Below are 27,211 nucleotides of genomic sequence, written 5' to 3' on the forward strand. Positions count from 1 at the left end.
AGTAGTAGTAGTAGTAGTAGTAGTAGTAGTAGTAGTATAATTATAATTATCATCATCATTATTATTATTATTATTATTATTATTATTATGCAACAGTCGGGTTTAAGCGCCACTAGCTGACCAGTCCGGATCTCCCATCTAAGGCCAAAAGACTGCACATGAGAATAGTGTAGGAATAGATGTTTCGGGAAAGATTGTTACATTTTTCTGATTGTTAGGCTAACGTTATATGGTATGGTGATAATGGTGGAGTAAAATAAAAACGTTTACAACGTCATAGAATGCCAACGTCAATGCTAAAGTGAAAGAAGAAGATGTGTAACAACAAAAATGAAGAATATGTCTAGCATTGTTCGGTATAACTTACCATACTCAGTCTTCACTTATTTGTTCATCCTTCCTGACCACTTAGGTTTCATAATGAAAGGAATTTTTTGAGGGACAGACTTTTGGCAAAACTTATTTTAGTGCACACTCGTATCAGTTCTAGGATTCCTATAAATGTAATCCATATAATCATCAACGAGGCCTTGTACAAAACCCCAATTAGCCAATGCGTTACAACGTGGGTAATCAGGTTTCAAGATGGGTCAAAGGTCAAAACTGGAGGGAAAGTCGTCAGACAGAAGAAAGTTGAACCTGCACGTACGCTGGTGATTGTTTCTTTAAACCGTCCAAAACGTTTATAAACATGAACATAATAAACAAAAAATATCCCAATACTTTTTTTCGCGAGCTGAATGACCTGAGGAAGCGGGCAGAGCTGACTGACGTGGTTCTGGAGGTGGAACGGACGAGGTGAGATGGGGGTGGGGAGGGGGGCACATTTTTTAGCTTGTTGCAGCGAATAATTTTTTTTCAAGTGGTGCTTGTCTGCGACACTACGTACACGTGCTGGACCCAGTTTAATTTGTCACTAAAAAACTAATTGTACTTACGGCAAAGATGAAAACCCAGCATTGGAAGAAGATAAAAACAGTATTTGAGTCAAGATTGGTAGAGTTGAGTAGAGTAGAGTAGAGTAGAGTAGAGTAACCTTTGTCATCTTTGCTTGAAAAAGCATATATAAGATACACATGTACCTGAAGTATAGGTAAAACTAGTAACGTTATATATGTTGGGGCTTTGCCCAGTAGAGCATAGAAATAGAAATGTAAATATTACACTTAGTCATATAGTTCTTGGCATCATTGACGACCTCAGATACCCAAGGACATTATATAAGCTTAATAAAAAAATTGCCTTAAAATGTCCTTGAGTACCATAGTGCGGGTTAGTTTGTCAAATAATTTGTTCAGGTGCAGGTAATATTTCAGTTTTGGATCTAAAACCGTTTATCGCTTTTTAACCTCCTTGCTATAATAGTTGTACATGATTTTATGTTTAGTTATTTACCAGAACTAGTAGTAGCCCTAGTTCTTTCTGTTACCTTTTGGTCAGTGGATGTATGAAAGCCTTCTTGGCATGAATTTATAGGACGTATGTCCATGACTATAAATGTGAAACCATACATTGTTTCTCAGTTTTCCCTGCCATCGTGCCGTCCTGGCATCGTGCAGTCCCTACTTCCGTGGCATGTTTACCAGCGGCTATGCAGAGGCCAAACAGGAAAGGGTCAGCATCCAGAAAGTAACTAAGGAAGCCATGGCAACTATTCTGGGTTACGCCTACACTGGCTGCCTTCGGACGGCGCCAGACCAGGTCCAGGCTGTGATGTCTGCAGCCAGACTGCTACAGGTAGTGATTCTCCTCCCTATGGCCCAGTTTTTGTATGGAAACAAAGTTGCAAACTGACATGCTTGATAAATTCGTTAGATGTACTATGTATACGCTGTTCATGGATGTGTCTTCACCGTAGAAAGAACCCATAAATATTGTACAGTAGACATGTGTGTTGTAGTGCTAAGACAAGGGGGTAGAGGACAGAATAAAATCTTTTGCAGTGGTTTTAAGTTTGCAGTGAAGCAGTTACTAGTACCGCAAAATCTGCAATCATGAAACCTTTGCGAACACTTTTGTTTACAGTTTGTGAGTCAATTTACTTGCGAAGAACTAGCTATCATTCCACAGTCACACCCAGAACACTGACAGTACCCTGAAGATACCCTCAATTGTTGTAAAAATGCATTGATGGTGTATTATTACATGTACTTTGGAAAAAGGCTCGTTTCTAGGAAGTCATCCTGTTTTTCCACAACTGTCTGTTTTCATACTCCTACTACTAGGTTGATTTTGTATACCAGAAGGCAGCGGAATACATGAAGGACCATCTGGACGTGTTCAACTGCACAGATGTGTTGATGTACACAGATATGCTGGGGGACCTTCCCTTACAAGAAGTCAGTGGGAGATTCATTGCATCCAAGTGAGTTCAATAGCTGTGACATAGATTGTGTTGCATCAATTTCAATAGCTTGTTTCTCTATCATGTAAGCAAAGTACACGAACCATAAACATGACTTCCTGCCATCATAACTTGAAAACTCACTTGTGTTGGTAGAAGTCATTCTGAATCAGAGCTGAACTGTAATTTCTATTATAAAAATTGGACTGTCCAACTCCAATGTTGCTTGTCAAGGAATGAGCAATCCATTGCTTCTGTGATGTCACGTTATGCAGAACATAAGCAGTGACTCGGTGAGCAGCTTTACAACCATTCCCCAAAAGAGACGGCACCATAGAGTTTCTACAACTCATAATCCAATACTCCACCAAGTCACAATATATCTGCATAATTTGACTTCACAGAAGCAGTTGACTGCATGGGACTGAGTGTGTGAGTGGGAGTGGGATACTGTAAATGCATTTAATTTCGCGGGGATTTAATTTCGCGGTAGCGGCAAAATGGACATTTCGCGGTGGATTTAATTTCGCGGTAGCGCCATCCCGCGAAATTCAATGCATTTTCAGCACTGCACTGTAGTCACGAACTGCCGTGTAAAACCCGGCGCCTCTACAAACCGCCAGTCGGAAAACACTTGCTGGTTACCCGGTAAGGGTCCTATACAGACGGATAGAACAGTTTCCGTGCTTTTGACTTGTTCTTGCGTGAGCCACTGTTACTGATCTAATCGTATCTACCCTCTCAATACGTAATAGTATACAGTAGTACGACCTTTGTATCATGGTGAACATACTGTACAGTACTGTAATACAGTTGGTCGTATGAAAAAATTACATGTGTGTCTTCAGTCAAGACTTCACCGTAGTAAGTATGTCAAACATTTCATATACAGTGACAAAGACAGTAGTAGTATGTACATGGAGCGGAAAAGGGGCACCTTAGGCGGCGCCAGCAGACGAAATATTCGCGGTGGATTTAATTTTGCGGTGAAGCGGCCGCCGCGAAAACCGCGAATATTAATCCACCGCGAATATTTCTGCATTTACAGTAACACAAGTCAACATTTTGATACAGATAATGTCACATTTAACCAGTCTCGCAGCTCCGGGTTGGTGTTTGTAAAAACTTAGTGTTGATGGGGATTACAAGAGAGGTTTCTAAATGTTGCAGGTGCAGTTATTTAGACTGTAAATTTACAAACCAAAACCAAACAAGAGAAACATGTACTGATTATGAAGTTACTTTATAATCTTACTAAAAGATTACAGGAGCACACTACACGTTGTTTTATATAGGTACTGAAAAAGGGTGAACTTCATCATTTTAAGTCATGCTGTGTTCAATGTTCAAGTTCTGCCTGTCTTCCACAGGTTCAACCAGGTGGTCCTGCAATCATCCTTTCTCCAGTTGTCCCTGCCTCTACTACAAAGGGTGCTCAACAGGGATGATCTAATGGCCAACTCAGAAGAGGTTATTGTGGAGGCCGCGTTCAGATGGATCGACTTCAAGCAAGAAGAGCGCTTACAGCACCTTCCTGACATTTGCAAGTCCTTACGTCGTACCTTCATCAGCTCAGACAAACTTGTGGAGCTTGAGAGTAAGTGCCAGTCAACAAACAGCGAGTTGGTTTACAGTGACAGTACAACCCAGCGTGTGGGAATGACACGAACTGAAATGCAGATTGCTGTGCTAAGGGAGGCATCTACGGAATTTCCGCTGTATACCCGTTGCTTTGACCTTTCAAGAGGCACAAGATACACCATGAACATGCCTGCCAACCTGGAATGTTTCACAATGATAGGGACTGATGAAGGTGAACTGTACTTGGCCGGGGGTGTTATCATTGAGGCAGGTGGCACATGCACGGCAACTAATAAATGGGGCGAGAGGAAGTTTTTTCAATACAACCACCTTTTAAACACCTGGGAACCGAGGTGTGACATGATTGGAAACAGGATCAGGTAAGTGTTTGTCATACAATCTGCTGCTTTCTTCAGCATAGATAGAAAATATCAGAAAAACTTATTTATTTTTTTATAGATAGTCTTAAATCAAAAGAGATACGGAGTTACTGTCTTCAAATACATTGTCACTTACCAAACTTCTTTACAGCAAATTATACATTTCATCATAGTCGATTTGTATATTGCACTTCTCAGAAGAGCCTTGGCAAATTCAGAAGGGCACAGTAAGCTTGCCTATCTTTGTTGTCATCAGAATGGTTACAGTACATGTAATTACATGGCTTGAAATAGTTTGCTTACATTTTGTGTACCACCTCTATATTGCAGTGTAGCTGGCAGTCAAAATTACTTGCACCAGTCATTTTTGTCTTTCGCCGCGCTTCCGCGGCGAAAGGCAATCAGACCGATATTAGATTTCTGTCCGTCTGTCCGTCCGTCCGTCCGTCCGGGTCGACCATGCCATACCGTGCTAGCGAGATATTCTACCCTGCAGATTCGACGGTATGTAACGTTATGACATACGTATCGGCCTACCATGAATGTGCTGCTTGGTTTGCGGTCCATGCCATATCGTGCTAGCGAGATATTCTACCCTGCAGATTCGACGGTATGTAACGTTATGACATACGTATCGGCCTACCATGAATGTGCTGCTTGGTTTCTGTATGGCTTATAAGCAGGAATTTGCAGAGACGGATGTGAACGGTGAGGATTTCTTCGTAAGATTGTATACAATTTATAAACTAACATGTTCGCTGTTTGGTTATAATAAAACAGACCTTGTAGAGAACAGTTTGACATGTCATTTACTTTGTTTTATGGAAAATCACCGCTACAAAATCTAGAATTGTGTAAGATGCGTGCGCCGCATCTGACATGGTGTGGGAGGGGGGCGTATTCGGAAATTTCTTACTCTAAGAAATTTCAGGCTATTTTCGTGTAACAAACTTCTTTCAGCAAAATAGTAGCCCTCGGATGCGTTAAAAATAGAATTACCCACATTTAATTTATAATTTCGAAAGGGAAGATTCTGACCGAGCTCGACGGAGTGAGTCTGACGCGTGACGTCACGACTCCGTCAAGTAAAAGCATAATTGCGTTACTAAAAGAAACGAAACGTTCCATTAAACATACCACGGACCTGTTTTAGTTTAAAATATCTACCTTTCACATGATCTTGCCATTAAAAAAAATATTTCCATTACTGTATATGCCATGTTAATATTTTATGTTCAGTTGTTTATGGTGACAATACTTTGTTTGTTCTTGCAGAAATTCAGGACACATCTACTGATAGATTTGATTACTACAGTGCACTTTCATAAAACCCTGTTGTACTGTAACAGAGCCGTTCTTAACAGCGAAACAATCCGAATAAAGTTAACATCATTCATGCAGTTGTGTTATTATACAGTTCTAGTAAAATATACTCTGTGAGAACCACTACCTTACTAAACAGTTATATAACCTAGCACTTGACCAAACTGTGCCAGAGCTGCCAACGTTGCAGACTTGGCACCCACGCTTGACCAAACTATGCCAAACAATTTTACCTACACAATATAAGTAAGCGAAAGACTAGCTTTTTTCAGAAGCTCTTGTTTCCCTTTAAGTCTTTCAAAGGCATGTCTTGGAAAAATCTACTGTATTTGGAATCTTGTATCTGCTGTACTAAAGGATGTTTCTCCAAAGGTTTTAAGGCTTTTGGAGCTCCCTTGGCTGTGCACGTAGGATGCAGGATGATAATCAAGATACCTGCACAGCTCCAATTTTAAGCACTGGCCTACAAAGGCAGTTGGTATTTCGAATCCTGAATTATGTAGAAGACAAAGTGCAAGTCGCCCTTGAACATCAAAATGCAATTTAGGGTAGTTTACACTCAAAAGACTAAGTATTTCCAGTCCTGAATTATGTAGAAGACAAAGTGCAAGTTGCCCTTGTACATGTACATCAAAATGCAATCAGGGTAGTTTTCACTCAAAAGACTGAGCATGTTTTCTTAGAAATTCTCCTTCATGTATTTTTCCAGGTGTAGTCTGGTGTGTCTAGATGGGTACATCTATGCTATTGGGGATGGTCGAACAAATCGAACAGCAGAGAGGTACGACCCTAGTCGTGACCAGTGGATCTGCATACCAACCATCCCCTATCCAATGCCCAGAGCACACTCCCGTATGTTCTCCTCTGTATATTGTGCTGTGGCCCTTGATGACAGCATCTACGTCATGGGTAGGGAAGGCTGCTACTGCTTCAGTACCGCAGACAACAAGTGGAAGAAGACAGCAGACATGCTCGAAGCCCCTGGGAATCCACAAGCTGTCACGTATCGGGGACGCATCTACTGTGTGGACACGGAATTCCCAGAATACGTGCAGATGTATAACCCTGAGGACGGTGTGTGGGCACATTCTGACAAGGCCAAGACTTTTTCCTGTACTGGTCTGGCCCTTATGCCGCATGGGGGGTCTTTATACCTCCTCACTGTGAACAACCCAGAGCACCCTTATGAGCAGCACTTAAAGAGGCATGACATCTACCAGTACCAGCCAGAGACAGACACTTGGCTGAAACCAGAAAGCCCAGACATAGTAGTGACCTCCCTGAAACGGTGGTTTGAAGCCCATATCCTTGAAGATTGGCTTATGGTTAAGATGATTCCCACAAGCCTGGTTGATGTTACTTCAAATGATGGTAGACGGTTAGGTTCTCCCGACGGAGAAGACAGTGATAACTGAAAAGCATTCTCTCAGATTTGTAAGGAGCAAAATTTCATGACTGTGACAGGGCATTAAAAGCCATGTTCTCTGGAACCGAAAGAATAATTGTGACGAAGATGAAGACAGTGTGGAAATGGTGATGGTGATATCTGAAACGGTAGAAAGACAATTTTGCCAGTCATAAAGCCACCAAAGATACTGGGGATCAGGGCAGCAGCAGTGCATTTGTTGTTGTAAACAGGAATTATATTGTTTTCTTTTGTTTCTTTGTACTTGTTGGGTGACTAGTAATAGTAGTATGTACCAGACTTTTGTTGTAAACGATATAGTAGTGCTTGTCAGCAAAGAGAAGTTGTTTATTAGGCCAAGGTGCTTTAGGGTTGGTGAAATGTTATATGTGGCAAGAGAAGCCCATTGAGTTGTAGATTAATAACCAAGCAGTGCTTTTGTTTTTTCTTAATCGATAGCTGTGTGTTAAAACTGATTTTCAGTGAATGCTTCATCTTTGAATGGAAACACTTGTTTAAGACTTGTTTGTACATAGGGACATAACAACATCATTACAGTTAAACTTTTACATGATATTACAGTCAAGCTTTACCTTAAATTAAGATAATATTAACTTTTTTTGGAGTTACTAAAAGTTCAAGTTTTTACTAACCTTATATTTTATTATGTCATTGAAAGAATTAAAGAGGATGACAGTTCCATGGCTGTGTACGTAATGCTTTTTGATATATATGCAATATGTCCATTTCTACATATATGCATAATATTATCTGACAGGATCTAAGTCTTATACAATGTACACGTACGCAGCACGGTTAGACAGCTTGCTCTTTGATTGCAGTACAGGCACTTTTACTTTGGAATTTTTTAAAGGCCACATTGATATGATTATATAAAAGACATTAGCACTCACAGAAATTTTTCGTCATTTCCAAAGAGAAAAAAAGTTTTCAACCATACTGTAAGAAGAAGCTAGTTGCAAAATGTTCAGATATATGCCGTAGATTGCAAAAAAAAATGGAAAATGCAAACCAATGTCATGGAATGCCAAAGTAAATTCCAAAGTCAAGGAAGAGGATTTGAAGCAACAGAAATGAAGAATCAATTGTTCAGCCCATGTGCTGGGCCAGCCCTTTCTTGAAGGTGTTCAATGATGGTGATGTGACAAGCTGTGGTGGTAGGCTGTTCCATCGTGGTATTGTTCTGGGGAAATAACTAGATCTGTAGGTGTCTGTTTTGCATAAGAGTGTGATGAATCTGTGGTGATGGCCTCTAGTGGGGATTTTGTTCATTACAATGTAGTCGTGGATAGGAATGGCTATTAGTCCATTGATGGCCTTATAGAGGAGGGTTAGACGTGCCTGTTTTCTTCTTTCACTGAGAGTGGGCCAATTGCTAAGTTGGTCTTGAGTTGGGATGCACTGGTAGTGTTTCTGTAGTCATTGGCCACATACCTAGCCGCCCTATTCTGTACTGTTTCAATCTTATCTTCTAATATGTTGGACTGCGCATATTGACGTCTACACGGGTCCCAGACTGTGAAAGCATATTCTAGTTTGGGTCTGTGCTTGGTGATAAAAGCAAATTTCACTCTACAATAGGGGGAAAATGCGACTTTTTGAACACATCAATCCCTGTTAAAAGAAGTGAGACATCCGTTCTTATTCATCCCTGGGGCTTTTGTGTTATTCCAGGTTGAATGTGTATACCCACGTTAAGAAGCAGAATACATAGAGGACCATCTGGACGTGTCCAACTGTGCAGATGTGTTCGTGTATGCAGATATGCTCGGAGATCTCAATCTAAAGGAGGCCACTGTGAGGTACATCACATACAGGTAAACTTTACAGTAAAGCTCACAGTACTTGCTGGTGGTCACATATACTTTAACTCAGAAATACATATATATAGAGCCATATGGAATGATTTTGCAAACATATTTTTGGCATGAATTTGTCATTATGACTACATGTTATTATATCAGCAATTTTGATGATATCACTTTCAAATTTTTAGGTTGAGGTAAAGCCTTGGTTGTTTTACATGTGTCTCTACATTTGGTTTGCCCAAAGCAGACCAGTTTACTCCTGGTAAATCATCATGAGCGGGTACTGTATGGATGGCTCAAAAGACTTTTTTTTTAATGTTGCAGATGCATCTTGGGTATGCAATTGGAAAAACGTATACAATTTTGGTTTATATAGACAGCAAATTAAGTATTGTAATCTTCAATAGCATTTGAAATCACACTGACACAAGTAACACATTTTAATTATCACTAGCTCTTGTAAAAATCGATGAAAAAACTCTTGGGCCATGTTATTTCTACAGATTCAACCAGGTGGCGATACAACCAGCCTTTCTCCAGTTGCCTCTTCCACAGTTCCAGTCGTTTCTAAACATGGATGATCTAATGGTCGACTCTGAAGATGACGTTGTGCAAGATGGGTTGATTTTAACCCAGCTGAACGCTTGCAGCACCTTCCTGCAATTTGCAAATCATTCCGCCATTCTTTCATCACCTCCGAACAATGCCTGGAGCTTGAGAGTAAGTGTCTGCCAGCAGACTGCAAGCTGGTGTACAGTGACAGCACAACCCAGCGTGTGGGGCAGACACGGACTGAAATTCTCATTATCATAGGAGATTTCTTTTTTGCCCCTAGTAATAAAAGAAATGCTGTTAGCTGTGACCCTTTGAAAGGCAAGTTGTATGAAATGCATTTGCCTGACACTCTCCGTTCCTACTCAATGGCAGTGACCCCTATTGATGACCTGTACTTGGCAGGGCTTGTTCAAACGGGGTTCAACGACAAAACATTTCTTCAATTCAATCATCAGAAGAATACCTGGGAATCCAGATGTGACTTGACTACTCCTCGGGTCAGGTAGGCACTCAGTTAAACACAATATGGTAGTGGAACACATTTGATTGATCAAGGACATAGTCCTTGTTTTAATTTAGCCTTGATTCATGCCATGTATGGGTCTACATCCTTTTCCACAGTTGTGGACTGCTTCATCTGAAAGGACACATCTATGCCATCGGGGGTGACAAGACAAATCAAACAGCAGAGAGGTATGACCCCAGCAGTGACGAGTGGACGTCCATATTATCCATCCCCTATCCAATGCCAGAACCACCCCGATACCACCTCGAGCCCTGGGGGTCCACTGTACTTTGTGCGATCTACGTCATAACTAGTAAAGGCTGCTACAAGTTCAATACCACAGAGAACAAGTGGAGCAAGACAGCAGACATGCTCGCACCTCCTCAGCATCCACAAGCTGTCGCGTTCCAGGGGTCCATCTACTGTGTGGACAGGAGAGGCCAGTTGCCCAAATATATACAGGCGTACAATCCCAAAGACAATGTATGGAACCATTGCAGGAATGGCACAGGTACAGCTTTCCCAGGAGATGATCTGATGCTGATGCCCCATGATGGGTCTTTGTACCTCCTCACCCTAAACACAAATGGCAGACGTCCCATTTGCAATGATTATGATCAAACTGTTAAAAGGTATTCTGAAATTGGTCTCTTTCAGTACCAACCAAAGACAGACACTTGACTCTAAAGCAAGAGAGTACAGATATGACATTATTCATAGACATATCATGAATCACTTGGAAGGCCACAATATACTAACGGACTACCAGCACGGTTTCAGAGCAAAGCGATCAACAGAAACACAGCTTATTTTAACAGTTCACGACATAGCTGGGGCACTGAACAATAAAAGACAGGTGGATCTAGCAATACTTGATTTCACTAAAGCCTTCGACAAAGTACCACATAGCAGACTCATAACAAAACTGGAGTACTATGGAATACAAGGTTCTACATTATACTGGTTAAAGGCTTTCCTGACGAATAGAGAGCAAACGGTAGTGGTAGAAGGGAAGGCCTCAGCTCCAGTTAAAGTAGCATCGGGAGTTCCGCAAGGGACTGTTCTGGGACCATTGCTCTTCCTCTTGTACATAAACGACTTGCCAGACCAGCTCGATTCAAGTGTGAGGTTATTCGCCGATGATTGTCTGCTATATATAGAGGTATCTGCAAAGAATGACTCACAACTTCTTCAGAAAGATCTGAACACCCTGGAAGAATGGCAAAGGAAATGGCTTATGCAGTTCAATCCTGATAAGTGCTATATCATGCACATAACGAACAAACGCACACCAAATGTGTCCCCTTATCAGTTTTGTGGTCAGACATTAGCAACCACGAAAAGCCACCCATACCTAGGTATTACGTTAACAACTGGGCTGAAGTGGGGTGTCCATGTTAACAAAATAACAACCAAGGCTAAACAGACATTGGGGGTGATCAAACGTAACTTGTGGGCATGCCCAGCCAGGGTAAAATCACTTGCATACACGTCACTGGTAAGACCTAACCTTGAATATGCTGCAACAGTATGGGATCCGTATACAAAGAAAGACAAAGGTAAACTTGAAAGGGCACAGAACCAAGCTGCCCGATTCTGTACAAACAACTACAACAGGGATGCTAGTGTTACCAAAATGAAAACAGATCTACAGTGGACATCACTTGAAGACAGAAGGAAAGCGTCAAGACTTTGCATGATGTACAAAATGACCAAAAAGTTGGTGGACGTACCGACTGATAAGTATCTAATACCAGCTCAAAAAAGAACAAGAAACAGCCATGACTTCAAGTACCAGAGTTTCCAAGCTAGGATTGATGTGTTCAAAAATTCGTATTTTCCCAGAACTATCGTAGATTGGAATTTGTTATCACCAAGTACAGTAGGGGCATCTTCTCTTGATAGTTTTAAAGAACGCTTGCAGATAGATGTGCAAAATTTAGGTGTGACGGATCGTTCAGTGTAATATAACCAGCTGCTGCCGCACCGCGTGCGCTGGTGTGTTACGCCGAATGGCGGTTATACCGGCTATATAAATTTAGATACAGATACAGATATGAAACTCAAGCCCATGTGGTTCCAGTCCGCACACAGGCAAACGTGCCTGGTGGCAACAATGGTTCCAAAGTACCTGGGCTATGTTGAAGACAAGGATGAAGATGAGTAGGAAGATTCTGAAGACAGTGATGAGATTTATTTTAGGCATCTCGTAGCCTATGGAGATGGGAGGTCTCTCTGGGAAATAGATGACAGTGATGATGACAGTTATGATGAACTTTATGACAGACAGGATGAAGATGAAAGTGACATTGAAGATGACTGAGGACAAAGCTGATTCTGAGTGTGAAGATGACTCTGATAAGTCATGGTGAAGACAGCTATGATGAAGAAGATGACTATGATAACGAAGAGAAAGACAACTACAATGACAGATGACTGAGGATGTACTCCGTGAAGAAGATGACAGATAAGTGGTGAAAAAAGGAAGGAGATGACAGAGATAAGTGAAGACAAAGAGGACTTTCATAATAAAGACAACTATGATGACAAAAACGACTATTGGGACTCAGATGCAGAATGGGAGGGGTAATGGTGACACGTTTCCAAAGCTTCATAGTCCGAATGTGTAAATCTGACTAAATGTGATAAAGACCAGGTTGCCATGAGGTGACCCTGTGTGGGGGTTGGCAGGGAGGAGGGGAAGACTAGCTATAGTGTTTTGACAAAAACTCTGGTATTGATGTATTTTTTTAAATAGATTAGAGTAATAATCATATATGAAGTAAAGATACAGTTTAGTATTAATGATATAAACTCTTAAACACTCGTGTCACAACAGAAAGGTTTTACTAGTGTGAGTAGTGTCATCATTTAGCTGTACACAAGTACCGTAGATTTGGGGCTATGCATGAAGCTTTTAATGGAATTTACTGAGTTAACGTTAACCATTCTTCAATGATATTTACAAGCAACATGTTATCAAGTAAATATATATACTGGTACTTGATACTTGAATATCATTATGTTTGTGCCATACAGCCTTTTTCCTCACTTTAAGTTTATTGTACTATCATCTTGCACAGGCACACCCTGTCTCCACTATACCTTTCACTGTGGTGAAGAATTTGATAACTAAATCTCCATTTTGTTTGATCGTCATTGAAATGTTTTATGACAATGTTGGATAATCAAGGATACCTGCACCTCATCAATGCTAAGAAATTCAAATTTATGTACCTTTGTTCCATAGGCAAGGAATCGCAAATATGATGTTTTATATAAAAGTGACTACAAGTTCATTGTATTTCTATAATGATTATTTTCTTTTCAGTCACATGAACAAAGTCTTGAACTTTTTTGTCTTTGACAACAAACATTCATAATCTTGTATTAGTTGAGTCTTACTTTCTTAGAATTAAATCTTCCCGTAGGTGTGTATTATCCCCCATGGTTTGGTAGCCCTGGCTCACAAACATTACACTATGTGGATCATCAGGTATGTAAGGTTAGTTGGGTCAAAGGTCATAGTTGAAATTGAACATAGTTTGCCCGCCAAATTTCTGAAGAGGTACAAGGAGTAAGTTCTTCGGTTTTGGTACTCGTACATTGTTGAATATGAACGTATCAAACAACGACCACACGGATGAAGTTCTCCGAGGGCTTGACGAACTTCGGAGGCGGGGAGAGCTGACTGACGTGGTTCTGGAGGTGGAAGGGAGAAGGTAAAATGTAGGTGGGGAGGGGGGTGTTCAATTTAAGTTTTGTCTGGTTACTCGCGCCTAAATGTCATTAAGGTTTAAGACAGGCAGATTTCATCTTTCAGTCGGTATTTGTTTGCCTAGAAAATGCGTTAAAGCCACTTGTTACTTAGGAGGTTGTGTTGCATAAGGCCATGTTGATTTGATTATATGGATAACATCCCCGCTCGCATTAATTTTGGCCGTTTCGAAAAAAAAAGAAAGTTTTCAACCACCTAGCGAATTGTGCAAAGCAGCTGTAAAATGAACACATACATGCTGGAGATTTAAAAAAAAAGGTATCACAAAACAGGTAACTAATTCCAAAATAAATCTTAAGTCAAAGAATAAAATGTGAAGCTTGAAAGGACAGAAAGAAAGAAAAAACTATTGTTGGTACGGCGCTATAGGGGTCAAGGTACCAATACAGAAATTTCAGGTATAGGTTCCGTTCAGGTCCTGAGGATCATTTTCCAGGTTCGGACCTGAGCCTGGATGATCATTAGCATAATTACGTTATAGTACCTTTGATAAGTTAGACATTGCTGTTACAAATATGATTACCATGAAACACACTCATGTCAGACATAATGGAACTTTCCTTCCAACAACAGTAGGACTGTGGAACAAACTTCCAGATAAAATCATTACCATTAGACTTAATTTGGAGATAGACAGAAGTTCAAATGTGAAGTTAATTCTTTCTTCAGCTTGCACTGACTGCATTCTGCTTAACAATTGGCTTCTAATGCTGTATGAAAGGTTGATATAGATTTTTTTAAAAATTAGATAAACCTTTTTTCAGTTGAGTAAGTGAACATTATATGATTGTATCATATGAAATTACTGATACAAAAAGCACAAAAAAAGAATATTAAAATGTATGCTGCACCAATTTGGTTTGATTAATCAATTATCAGAAACCAATGATCTAGAAATTAATGATTCCCTTTTAAACATTTGACTGGAATAAAAATTTTTAATGAAATTTCTAAAAAAAAAAAAATCTAAATTGCTCCAGGCTTGCAGAGAAGATTTGTTGAGAAGCAAACAAAGCAAGTATTACAAAGTCTTTTAAAATTTTGTCATCATCATCGGTCGACGTGATCACACATGTTCGCTCATGTTTACACACGATGGGGTTATTTTAGAAAATTTTGTATGTATCTGTAATAATGATAAAAAGCACTGTTTGTTTTCCAAATAATGTTTTCCCACTCTAAACTATATTGTGCTAGGTTTGATGTCTCCTGTTGATTTACAAACTCATTGATCGTTCGTAAATATCGTTTCACAACTGCTGTGAGCGGCCTTTATATGTACTGGTATATGAAGTGATACTGAATATTGGGTGTTCAACCATGCATTAAATAGCAGTCTGAGAGTGAAACGGTATATCCCTCCTCAGTTTCCCCTGCCATCGTGCTGTCCTGGCAGCGTGCAGTCCCTACTTCCGTGGCATGTTCACCAGCGGCTACGCAGAGGCCAAACAGGAGAGGGTCAGCATCCAGGATGTGAGTGAGGTAGCCATGGCAACCATTCTGAACTACGCCTACACCGGCTTCTTTCACGCAGAGCCAGACCAGGTCCAGGCTGTGATGTCTGCAGCCAAACTGCTACAGGTAAAGCTATATATGTCTTCCTGATATTTGTAAGGACATGCCGTCTTTGTATATACTACAAATCATGACATATATAAACTTATGAAAAATGTTTGGTTGATCATGTTTTTAACATGCAATATTTTGTGTTGTATGTCGTGCATATCATTTACTATTGGCTATCCTGTTTTGATTATGGTTACCCTCTGACCCTTTTTGAGTAACTATGCACATTTATGTAACAAACACCAAGGCTGCTTATGTAGGTTAATAACAATAAAAGGATATGTGTCATATGGATGGCAAACTGTCAGCTGATGCAAAAGCTGATGCAAGCATGTGGGGAAAAAAGGTGGCCAAAAACATCATGATGAAATCTGTGAAGGGAGGTTGAACCAAGGCCTTTCTGGAACAAATAAGTGAACACACAGGTCATTGTATACCAAGCAATACATTCTTCATTCATTTTGCACCTTCTCTTTTGACATCACTCATTAGTACATTTATTTTGTTGCTATTTTATCTCATACAAATTTATGCTTATTACAGCTTATATTTACGGTTTACATTTTTTAAGTGCTCAGCTATCATCATCATCATAGCGTTCCGTGCTCAGCTATGGTGCACGGGGATGGCATCCATATGAGATCTAGAGTGCAAAGTGGTCAATAGCAAGCTCTTTTTTTGGGCATCCGAAATATCTCAATTCCTTGTTCTTGTCTGGTAATCCTCACTTTTTGAGTCCTTCGGTTTTTCCACCATTCCAGATTGAATTTGTAAGCCGTAAGGTAGCAAAGTACATGAAGAACCATCTGGACGTGTCCAACTGTGCAGATGTGTTGATGTATGCAGACATGCTGGGGGACCTTACCCTGAAGGAGGCCAGTGTGAGGTACATCACAAACAGGTAAGTTTAACAGCGCTAGCAGCTCACTGTACTTCTTGTTAGTCACAAGGAATACAGATATAGCCAGTTGTTTCAACATGATTTCCCAAGTATCAATTTTGGCAAGAAGCAGTCATTTTAATTAACAGCTACAATTGTCATTATATCACTTTCCAGTTGAGAGAAAGTAGTTTTACTTGTCTTTACATTTGACATGCAAACAAATCAACTAGTACAAGTAAATGTCACAAAACACTATTACCTTAATGAGTTGGAGCTAGTAATTATAAACATTATTCTACATAATACAGGGGATAAGTGTGTTTTTGAATAGTTTGCAAATACATCTTTGGTATTCAATAAGTAAAGCAAAAGTGCATTGTAGATCCTGTATTGTAGGGACCAATAATCTTGCACAGAAAGCACACCAACACAAGTACCAAATTTTGATTAGCAGTTGTCCTTATTTGGTGAAGAAAAATGTACTAGAATCAACTCATGGCTCATGCAATTTCTCCAGGTTCAACCAGGTGGCGCTACAACCATCCTTTCTCCAATTGCCACTTCCCCTGCTCCAGTCACTGCTCAACATGGATGATTTGATGGTCGACTCTGAAGATGTCGTTGTGCAAGCCGCTCTAAGATGGGTTGATTTCAACCAAGAGGAGCGCATGCAGCACCTTCCTGCTCTTTGCAAATCATTCCGCCATTGTTTCATCAGCTCCGACCAACTTGTGGAACTTGAGAGTAAGTGCCTGCCAACAGGCTGCAAGTTGGTGTACAGTGACATCACAACCCAGCGTGTGTGGCAGACACGGACTGAAATGCCCATCATCCTAGGAGATTTCGCTTTCATATCTTCTAAGAAAAGAAATGCTGTTTGCTGTGACCCATTGAAAGGCAAGTTGTATGAAATGCGTATGCCTGACCACCTTCAGTCATACTCAGTGGCAGTGACTCCAACTGATGACCTGTACATGGCAGGGTATATTGACAGGGGGTCCAGGAAAAAAGGAATGAAAAAGTTTCTTCAATTCAATCATCAGGAGAATACCTGGGAATCCAGATGTGACTTGACTACACCTCGAGACAGGTAGACACTTCTAATAATACAATATTGCTTTATATTAGTTTGTAAATGAATTGCATAGATATATGCTATATTCTTTGCAGGCTGTGAGTGTGGCGGGTAATCTTTATAGACATAAGACTTTCCTCTCTATTGAAAATATATTACACATAATATGTTTTCTCTTGATCTTATTCAGTTCCTTCTCTTTGACACTTTCTAGCATCCATCTTTTTTCCATATTGACCACTTTCATTTTAAGGCCATATGAACTTGGCTTAAGAAGACTGAAATAAATTTTATATTCTAATGGCCATATTTGCTCCAGGATGTGTTTTTTTTTTAAATTCACTGAAAATCTTGCACAAGCGAAGTTTTGAAATACATGCAGTCCATTTCATAGTATATGTGGTACCAATAATTTTATGGGTTTGGATTATTTTTCACCTAAATGTGTCATACCAGAAGGACAAGGGTTAAAAAAGACAAAGGGTAACATGTTCAATACACAGTCACTGTGGGAGGTAGTTTAATCACATCAATCCCAGGATCCAAAGGGTTACATGCAAATGTACATATGTGGTGATAGGAATCTTGTATGATGGAATATTTTTTCATTCAGTTCTTCAGCATAACACACTAGAGTTGATATTGGATATACATGCATTTCTTTACACCTTTTCCCCAGTTGCGGACTGGTTCATCTGAAGGGGCACATCTATGCCATAGGAGGTGACAAGACAGATCAAACAGCAGAGAGGTACGACCCCAGCAGTGATGAGTGGACGCCCATACCATCCATCCCCTATCCAATGCCAGCTCCAGCCCAACCTGGATGTTCCTCTGCTGTGGCCCTTGATGACAGCATCTACATCATAACAAGTAAGGGCTGCTACAGGTTCAGTACCACAGAGAACAAGTGGAGCAAGACAGCAGACATGGTCAAACCACCTGACCTTCCACATGCGGTCTCATTTCAGGGGTCCATCTACTGTGTGGAGAAGAGTATTTCGCCTCGTTATGTACAGGTCTACGATCCTAAAGAAAACGTGTGGAAATACTCTGGGAATGGCACAGCTTTTTCAGGAGAATTTCTGGTCCTGATGCCCCTTGAGGAGTCTTTGTGCCTCCTGAGCCTAAACAGAAAAAGTATACTCAGCTTGATCAACTACATTTATGCACCAGCAGTTCAAGAAAATTCTGAAATTGATCTCTTCCAGTACCAGCCAAAGACAGACACTTGGCTGAAGCTTCAGAGCACAAACATGACACTCAAACCCATGATCCAGTGGTTACAGTCTGCACATAGGAAAGATTGCCTTGTGGCAAAATTGGTTCCAAAGTGCCTCGGTCATGTCGAAGATACAGATGAGCTTTACAAGCGTTTCCAAGGCTATGATGAGAGTGCAGATGAAGATGACAGTGATGAAGACAGTCCTGACGAATACGACTCTGATGATGAAGACAGCTCTGATGATGAAGAGGACTCTGATGAGGGAGATGACTCTGATGATGAAGATGACGATGATGATGATGACAACTATATTGATGAAGATGCATATGTGGAGGAGGACAACTATGATGATTATGGAAATGACTATGGGGAAGAACGCTGGGAAGAAGACGATAGTGATGACTCATGATGAAGACAACAACGATGATGGAGACAACTATGAAGAAGAAGGCAAATGAATAAGACAACAATGATTATGTGCAGAAAGATAATGAGGACAAAGATGACCATGAAGATTTACTTTTGGAAGAAGACAGCAGTGATGAGTTAAGACGAAGAGTGGACTGAGATGGTACTAAGCACCATGTTCCCCAAGCTTCATTGGGCTAACCTTGGGGGAGGGGGTTTAGGTGTAGTCCAGGATCATAAAAGTAGTTGCTAACACATTCAGTATAATAAGATGTCACAACTTTTGTCATACATGTATATTACAGGGCATATACAAATTATATTGACTACTTAACTAATAAATATTCAGTATGGCGAGTACTAACTCTAATAGCATTATGCAGTTTTGTTAACAAGCCCAATATCAAAGTCGAGAAAGAATTTATTACAAAGTTTTTCTTCTTAATACTGCTCTTACATCTCTAAACCCAAAATGTGTCATTTTAGAGGTAATTGAATGTATTTTGTAGTTGCATGTATTAACCTGCATTAACAGTTTTGAATTTTTATACTAACATGATAGAATGACATGAATCATCAGTAAGATTGAATAAATGTTGCTTTGGCATAGGAAAAAAATTATGTTTCCTGTTTCCCGACCTATCTTTGAAAAACCAGCTGACCCTAGTCTTTTTTCGGGATGGGTAGAAGAGTCACATAGTTTCCAGTTAGATTTTTTTCAGCCTAATTCCTATTGAAGGATAATTGTAAATTCAAGTTTGACATTCAAAATATAGGTTTTGCACAAAGTCTTAAAAAGAATTTTGAAAAAAGATAATCCCTACCTACTGACCCTAATTATTTTTTCAGGACTGATACAGGAAACAACATTTTTTCCTAAGCCTTACTCAAAAGTTATATGTAATATGTATCTGTACCCTGTTTGATAGGTAACTCAGCATAGATTTTATTAGTACCACAGTATAATTAGATATAAGATTATTATTATAATGATAGAGTAGAACAGAGGTAAACATGACTATTACAAATAAAGGATCTGTAATGGGAAGATTGTATTTTCATTTTCATTTCTTCAATGCAATCATAAGAAGAATGCCTGGGAATCCAGATGTGACTTGACTATACTCCTCAGGTCAGGTATGCACTCAGTTAAACACAATACGGTACTTGAACACATGTGATTGATAGTCCTTGATTTGATTTAGCTTTTAGAGTTGATATTAGACACTCGTTCTCATTGAAAAGTCAAAAATGGCATTTTTTGGTCGAAAAATAAATCGGCTTTATTTTCAGTGAAAACTACCTGGTTGTTTAGCAAAATTCCTCTTTCAACCATAGCCAAAAATGGCAACTTATTTTTGGTCCTATTGGTAATGTATCACAGGGTAACAAACGCTACCAGTAACAGTAAACTTTTTCTTAAAAAAAAAAAAAACATTATAAGCTACATCATTTAGGCATTAGTTGACGTCCCTAGGGACATTTAAAAAGTGGGCAGCAGTTTTGCACCGGGTCAGACAGAATGCTTACAAAGCATCAAACAATGGTAATGTTTGTTACAGTCATTTCTGTAAAAAATTTTGTAAGCAAGGTGGGTCCTCACTTTCATGTAGTTGTTTGTTGTTTGAATAAGTCGTTTAGCTAACATTTTTGTCTTTCGCCGCGCTTCCGCGGCGAAAGGCAATCAGACCGATATTAGATTTCTGTCCGTCTGTCCGTCCGTCCGTCCGTCCGGGTCGACCATGCCATACCGTGCTAGCGAGATATTCTACCCTGTAGATTCGACGGTATGTAACGTTATGACATACGTATCGGCCTACCATGAATGTGCTGCTTGGTTTGCGGTCCATGCCATATCGTGCTAGCGAGATATTCTACCCTGCAGATTCGACGGTATGTAACGTTATGACATACGTATCGGCCTACCATGAATGTGCTGCTTGGTTTCTGTATGGCTTATAAGCAGGAATTTGCAGAGACGGATGTGAACGGTGAGGATTTCTTCGTAAGATTGTATACAATTTATAAACTAACATGTTCGCTGTTTGGTTATAATAAAACAGACATTGTAGAGAACAGTTTGACATGTCATTTACTTTGTTTTATGGAAAATCACCGCTACAAAATCTAGAATTGTGTAAGATGCGTGCGCCGCATCTGACATGGTGTGGGAGGGGGGCGTATTCGGAAATTTCTTACTCTAAGAAATTTCAGGCTATTTTCGTGTAACAAACTTCTTTCAGCAAAATAGTAGCCCTCGGATGCGTTGAAAATAGAATTACCCACATTTAATTTATAATTTCGAAAGGGAAGATTCTGACCGAGCTCGACGGAGTGAGTCTGACGCGTGACGTCACGACTCCGTCAAGTAAAAGCATAATTGCGTTACTAAAAGAAACGAAACGTTCCATTAAACATACCACGGACCTGTTTTAGTTTAAAATATCTACCTTTCACATGATCTTGCCATTAAAAAAAATATTTCCATTACTGTATATGCCATGTTAATATTTTATGTTCAGTTGTTTATGGTGACAATACTTTGTTTGTTCTTGCAGAAATTCAGGACACATCTACTGATAAATTTGATTACTACAGTGCACTTTCATAAAACCCTGTTGTACTGTAACAGAGCCGTTCTTAACAGCGAAACAATCCGAATAAAGTTAACATCATTCATGCAGTTGTGTTATTATACAGTTCAAGTAAAATATACTCTGTGAGAACCACTACCTTACTAAACAGTTATATAACCTAGCACTTGACCAAACTGTGCCAGAGCTGCCAACGTTGCAGACTTGGCACCCACGCTTGACCAAACTATGCCAAACAATTTTACCTACACAATATAAGTAAGCGAAAGACTAGCTTTTTTCAGAAGCTCTTGTTTTATATCAAATAGCATCAACAATCTCCCAATTTCCATATGACATCTTTTGTGAGCATCTATCATATTTTGACTTCTGCCACCATCTATCATATTTTGACTTCTGCCACAAATACAATGGCACAAACATAATGATATTCAACAAAGTATTATCAAGTGCTTTGTTGAATATCATTATGTTTGTGCCATACAACCTTTTTCATTACTTAAAGCTTATTGTGCTATCATCTTGCACAATGTCTCAACCATATCTTTCACTGTAATGGAGAATTTTAATAAATAAATCTCCATTTTGTTTCATCGTCATTTGAATGTTTCATGACAATGTTGAAAAATCAAGGATATCTGCACCTCATCATTACTAAGAAATTTTTATTTATGTACCTTTGTCCCATATGCATGGAATCACAAATATTATATTTTATATAAAAGTGATTACTAGTTCAATATATTGTTATAATGATTATTTTCTTTTCAGTCACAAAAAGTCTTCACAGTTCTTGTCTTTGACAACAGCATTCGTCATCTTCTATTAGATGGATCTTACATTCTTAGAATTAGATTTTTCCGTAGTTGTGTCTTACCCCCATGGTTTGGTAGCGCTGGCTATATTGCAAACATTACACCATGTGGATAATCAGGTACAAAAGTAATGTTAGTTGGGTCAAAGGTCAGAGTTGAAATTGAACATACTTTGCCCGCCAAATTTCTAGAGGTGCACTGCTAGGCTCCTGAGAGTAAGTTCTTCGGTTTTGGCACTCGTACATTGTTGAATATGAACGTATCAAACAACAACCACACCGATGAAGTTCTCCGAGGGCTTGACGAACTTCGGAAGCGGGGAGAGCTGACTGACGTGGTTCTGGAGGTGGAAGGGAGAAGGTAAGGTGGGGGTGGGGAGGGGGGTTGTTCAATTTTTTGTCCTGTGACTCCCGCCTAAATCTCAGGTTTAAGATGGGCAGATCTCACCTTTCAGTCGGTATTTGTTTGCCTAGAAAATGCAAATATTAAAGCCTTTTTTTTGCTTAGGAGGAATTGTGTATATCATTTTTTGGAATGGTCATTAGCATGAGCATGATTAGTTTATAATACCATTGCTTTACATTACATAAAATTTACAAATATAATTTTATGATCAATTACCATAAAAACCAACCTTATTTCAATTGAATTTGCACATTGAAGCCTTACAAATTACTGAGGTATAAAAAGTACAAAAAAGAATACTCTATTAATGTTAAACTGCAATTACTCAATGCTGCAGTGAGTTAGACTGATTTATCAATTGTCAGACACCAATGACATAGAAATTAAAATTTCTCTAACCTTGATAATATTGCATACTAGTATTGATATACACTTTTTACACAAAACATACACCCTTCTACTAGTAATGTTATTGGACACTGAATAATGAAAAAAATCATACCACCAGCTCTTGATACTTCTCCCAGGTGCAATGTACATACAATGTTACCTGTCATAACGTCAAATTAAACATGGCAGCTGGTTTGGAACTTCAACGTCAACTGCAAAGACCATTCCTTTGCGAAGCAAAACAAAGCAAGCATTGCAATGTCATTTAATTGTGTATCCATAGTAATGATGATTAAACACTGTTGAGTGTTTGCTTTTAGAATTATGTTAATGATTGTAGTATGCTTGCAATAGCATTATAATAGCAAAAACTAGTTTCAGTTTCCCCTGCCATCGTGCTGTCCTGGCATCCTGCAGTCCCTACTTCCGCGACATGTTCACCAGTGGCTATGTGGAGGCCAAACAGGACAGGATCACCATCAAGGATGTGAGTGAGGTAGCCATGGCAACCATTCTGGACTACGCCTACACCGGCCGCCTTCAGACAGAGCCAGACCAGGTCCAGGCTGTGATGTCTGCAGCCAAATTGCTACAGGTAAAGCTATATGTCTCCCTGATATTTGTTTTTATTAAGGGAATGCCATCTTTACCTACATGTAAACATATGAAAAATGGTTGGTTGATCATATTGTTTACATGCAATATTTTATGTTTTATGTCATGTATGTCATTTACTATTGGTTATCCTGTTTTAATAATGGTTACCCTCTGACCTTTTTTGTGTGACTTGCTAATTGAAAACAACATATAACTTGTGTGTAACAAACATCAGGGCTAGGTACCCAAACCCCATGATAACACCTCTGTTGCTGTCATTCTATTACATGGATGACATACTGTCAGCATCTTAAAGCTGATGTGAGCATTGGCAAAAAACATCTGATGATGAAACATCATGTTTACTTTTTTGAAAATTTCATTTATTAGAGTGCTAATTGCAACATGGGACATACAGAATACATTGTACATAGTAAAAATACTAAAATAAAAGATCTTGGTGTAGATAACAATGGTGACAAGTGGAAACAAGTGACTATTTTAGCAATAATATGGACTGCTGAGAGCTACGATCTAAGCATTGGGGGTTTGACTTCTTTTCTGGAAGCCGTGCATGTTAAGTACAGGGGGATGCCATTCATATGAAAGTGCAAGTAGTTTTATACAATAGCATTACAATCTCATTTTTTCATAGGAATTTGGCACAGTTTTAAAGGTGCATATCTGCAATATCTCGTTTGTTCTTTTCTTTTAACTCACTTTTTCTGCCATTCCAGGTTGAATTTGTAATCCGTAAGGTAGCAAAGTACATGAAGAACCATCTGGACGTGTCCAACTGTGCAGATGTGTTGATGTATGCTGACATGCTGGGGGAACACACCCTGAAGGAGGCCAGTGTGAGGTACATCACATACAGGTAAGTGTACTTGCTCACTGTACTTGCTGTCACAAAGAATGCAGGTATAACCAGTCTTTCCAACATGATTTACTGAGTATCAATTTTGGCAAGAAGCAGCCTTTTTAATTAACCGCAATTGTCATGATATCACTTTCCAGTTGAGAGAAAGTTTAAGTAGTTGTACATGTCTCTACATTTGGTATGCAGACAAATCAACTATAACTTGTAAACAGTGACCAGATACTGTAGGGGTGCCACAAAACACTATCAATTTAATTAGTTGGAGCTATTATCACAGTACTAAGTAAACTAAGCTTTTTTCTTGTATATTTAAGGATAAGGAGGATATGGTATTTCACATATTTATTTATAGCAAATTTCAGTTTTATTACCTCAGGATTTCAATTATTCTGCATTGTACATTGCTTTTGAACTAGATACAAACATTTCATGGTCATATTTTAATTCAGCATGATGTTACAAAACCCCTGTATGCCAAGTTTCTTTGTTGTATCAACTTCAATTTTATTACCTCAGTTTTTCAATTATTCACTATTATTCATTGCTTATGAACTAGATATGTCATTTCATGGCCATATTTATTACTAGTAGTACTACTAATACAAATGCTGATCTACATGATACAGGGGATAAGCATGTATTTTGAATATTGCAAATGCATTGATGGGTATTCAATAAGTAAAGCAAAAGTGTATTGTAAAGACCGCATTGTGCAATCTTGTACAGCAGGACACCAACACGAGTACCAAATTTTCATTATTCTTATCCGCAAAAACATTTTCATGAGGAAAAATGCTCATGGCACATGTTATTTCTCCAGGTTCAACCAGGTGGCGCTACAACCATCCTTTCTCCAGTTGCCACTTCCTGTGCTCCAGTCACTTCTAAACATGGATGATCTGATGGTCGACTCTGAAGATGTCGTTGTGCAAGCTGCTCTAAGATGGGTTGATTTCAACCAAGAGGAGCGCATGCAGCACCTTCCTGCTCTTTGCAAATCATTCCGCCATTCTTTCATCAGCTCAGAACAACTTGTGGAACTTGAGAGTAAGTGCCTGCCCACAGACTGCAAGTTGGTATACAGTGACAGCACAACCCTGCGTTTGTGGCAGACACGGACTGAAATGCCCATCATCCCAGGATATTTCTCTTACAAAAATTTCAAGAAAACTAGTGCTGTTTGTTGCGACCCTTCGAAAGGCAAGTCGTATGAAATGCACATGCCTGACAATATTCGTTCATACTCAATGGCAGTGACCCCTACTGATGATCTGTACATGGCAGGGTTTATTGATGAGAGGGGTCCAGGAAAAAAGGAATGAAAAAGTTTCTTCAGTTCAATCATCAGGAGAACTCCTGGGAATCCAGATGTGACTTGACTACACCTCGGGACAGGTAGACATTTCTAGTAATACAATGTTGCTTTAGTTTAGATTCTAAATGCATTGCATAGAGATTGTATTCTTTGCAGACTTTGAGTGTAGAAATTGACCTAAGACTAAGAGATTTCCCTCTCTATTGAGAAATGAAAAACATACTCCAAAAAAATTACATACACATATATTTTTCTATGGATCTTATTTAGTTCCTTCTCTTTGACACTTTCTAACATACATATTTTTTTTCCATAGTGACCACTTTCATTTTAGGGCCATATGAACTTGGCTTGAGAAGGCTGAAATATATTCTAATGGCCACACATTTGCTCCAGGATGTTTTTTTTTTAATTCACATGCAGTCCATTTAATAACATAGGTGGTACCAATATTATTATGGGTTTGGGTTATTTTTTTGCCTAAATGTGTCATACAATGTACCAGAAGGACCAGGGTTAAAACAGACATAAGACTAACATGTTCAATGCGCAGTCAGTATGCATGTACATGTGGGAGGTAGTTTGATCACAACAATCCTAGGATCCAAAAGGTATGATGGAAAATTTTTTTCATTCAGTTCTTCAGCATAACACACAAGAGTTGATATTAGATAAATATGCATTTCTTTACACCCTTCCCCAGCTGTAGACTGGTTTACCTGAAGGGGTACATCTATGCCATTGGGGGTGACAAGACGAATCAAACAGCAGAGAGGTACAAATGTATGACCCCAGCAGTGATGAGTGGACGTCCATACCACCCATCCCCTATCCAATGCCAGCTCCAGCCCGCCCTGAGTGTTCCTATGCTGTGGCCCTTGATGACAGCATCTACATCATAACTATTAAAGGCTGCTACAGGTTCAGTACCACAGAGAACAAGTGGAGCAAGACAGCAAACATGGTCAAACCACCTCAGCATCCACATGCGGTCTCGTTTCAGGGGTGCATCTACTGCGTGGAGAGAAGTCTTTCGCCTCACTATGTACAGGTCTACGACCCAAAAGACAACGTGTGGAAATACTCTGGGAATGGCACAGCTTTTTCAGGAGAACTTCTGGTCCTGATGCCCCTTGAGGAGTCTTTGTACCTCCTTAGACTAAACAGAAAAAGTATACTCGGCACGGCCAACTATGATGGACCACCATCTGAAATTGATCTCTTCCAGTACCAGCCAAAGACGGACACTTGGCTGAAGCTTGAGAGCACAAACATGGCACCCAAACCCATGATCTGGTGGTTAAAATCAACACGTAGGAATGATTGCCTCGTGGCAAAATTGGTTCCGAAGTGCCTGG

At 39.5% G+C, this 27,211-nt stretch overlaps 3 protein-coding genes across 7 annotated transcripts in view; all 3 read left to right on the top strand.

Moving 5' to 3' along the window:
* The first annotated feature begins 575 nt into the window (after nucleotides 1-575).
* On the top strand, nucleotides 576-7,735 carry LOC118410360 (kelch repeat and BTB domain-containing protein 8-like). The gene is made up of 5 exons (XM_035812042.1): nucleotides 576-798; nucleotides 1,524-1,737; nucleotides 2,226-2,365; nucleotides 3,715-4,305; nucleotides 6,338-7,735. Exons 1-5 carry the CDS (start codon nucleotides 692-694, stop codon nucleotides 7,041-7,043), a joined length of 1,758 nt encoding a protein of 585 aa, XP_035667935.1. The 5' UTR covers nucleotides 576-691; the 3' UTR covers nucleotides 7,044-7,735.
* Nucleotides 7,736-13,412: 5,677 nt separating this feature from the next.
* LOC118410352 (kelch repeat and BTB domain-containing protein 8-like) overlaps nucleotides 13,413-27,211 on the top strand; it is a 73,209-nt gene continuing 59,410 nt past the window's right edge. For 2 of the 5 annotated variants that reach the window (XM_035812028.1, XM_035812033.1), the window contains exons 1-4: nucleotides 13,414-13,644; nucleotides 15,068-15,281; nucleotides 16,028-16,167; nucleotides 16,667-17,239. In XM_035812028.1, the coding sequence (XP_035667921.1) occupies nucleotides 13,538-13,644; nucleotides 15,068-15,281; nucleotides 16,028-16,167; nucleotides 16,667-17,239 (1,034 nt within the window). In that variant the 5' untranslated portion in view covers nucleotides 13,414-13,537. Of the gene's footprint in view, nucleotides 13,645-15,067; nucleotides 15,282-16,027; nucleotides 16,168-16,666; nucleotides 17,240-27,211 lie in introns of all 5 variants that reach the window. The other 3 variants (XM_035812030.1, XM_035812032.1, XM_035812029.1) reach the window with 3 other exon arrangements.
* On the top strand, nucleotides 22,407-26,730 carry LOC118410368 (kelch repeat and BTB domain-containing protein 8-like). Its single transcript, XM_035812055.1, has 5 exons — nucleotides 22,407-22,626; nucleotides 23,443-23,656; nucleotides 24,396-24,535; nucleotides 25,359-25,933; nucleotides 26,557-26,730. Exons 1-4 carry the CDS (start codon nucleotides 22,520-22,522, stop codon nucleotides 25,858-25,860), a joined length of 963 nt encoding a protein of 320 aa, XP_035667948.1. The 5' UTR covers nucleotides 22,407-22,519; the 3' UTR covers nucleotides 25,861-25,933; nucleotides 26,557-26,730.

Source organism: Branchiostoma floridae, chromosome 2, assembly GCF_000003815.2.
Source record: "Branchiostoma floridae strain S238N-H82 chromosome 2, Bfl_VNyyK, whole genome shotgun sequence".
Lineage (NCBI taxonomy): Eukaryota > Metazoa > Chordata > Leptocardii > Amphioxiformes > Branchiostomatidae > Branchiostoma > Branchiostoma floridae.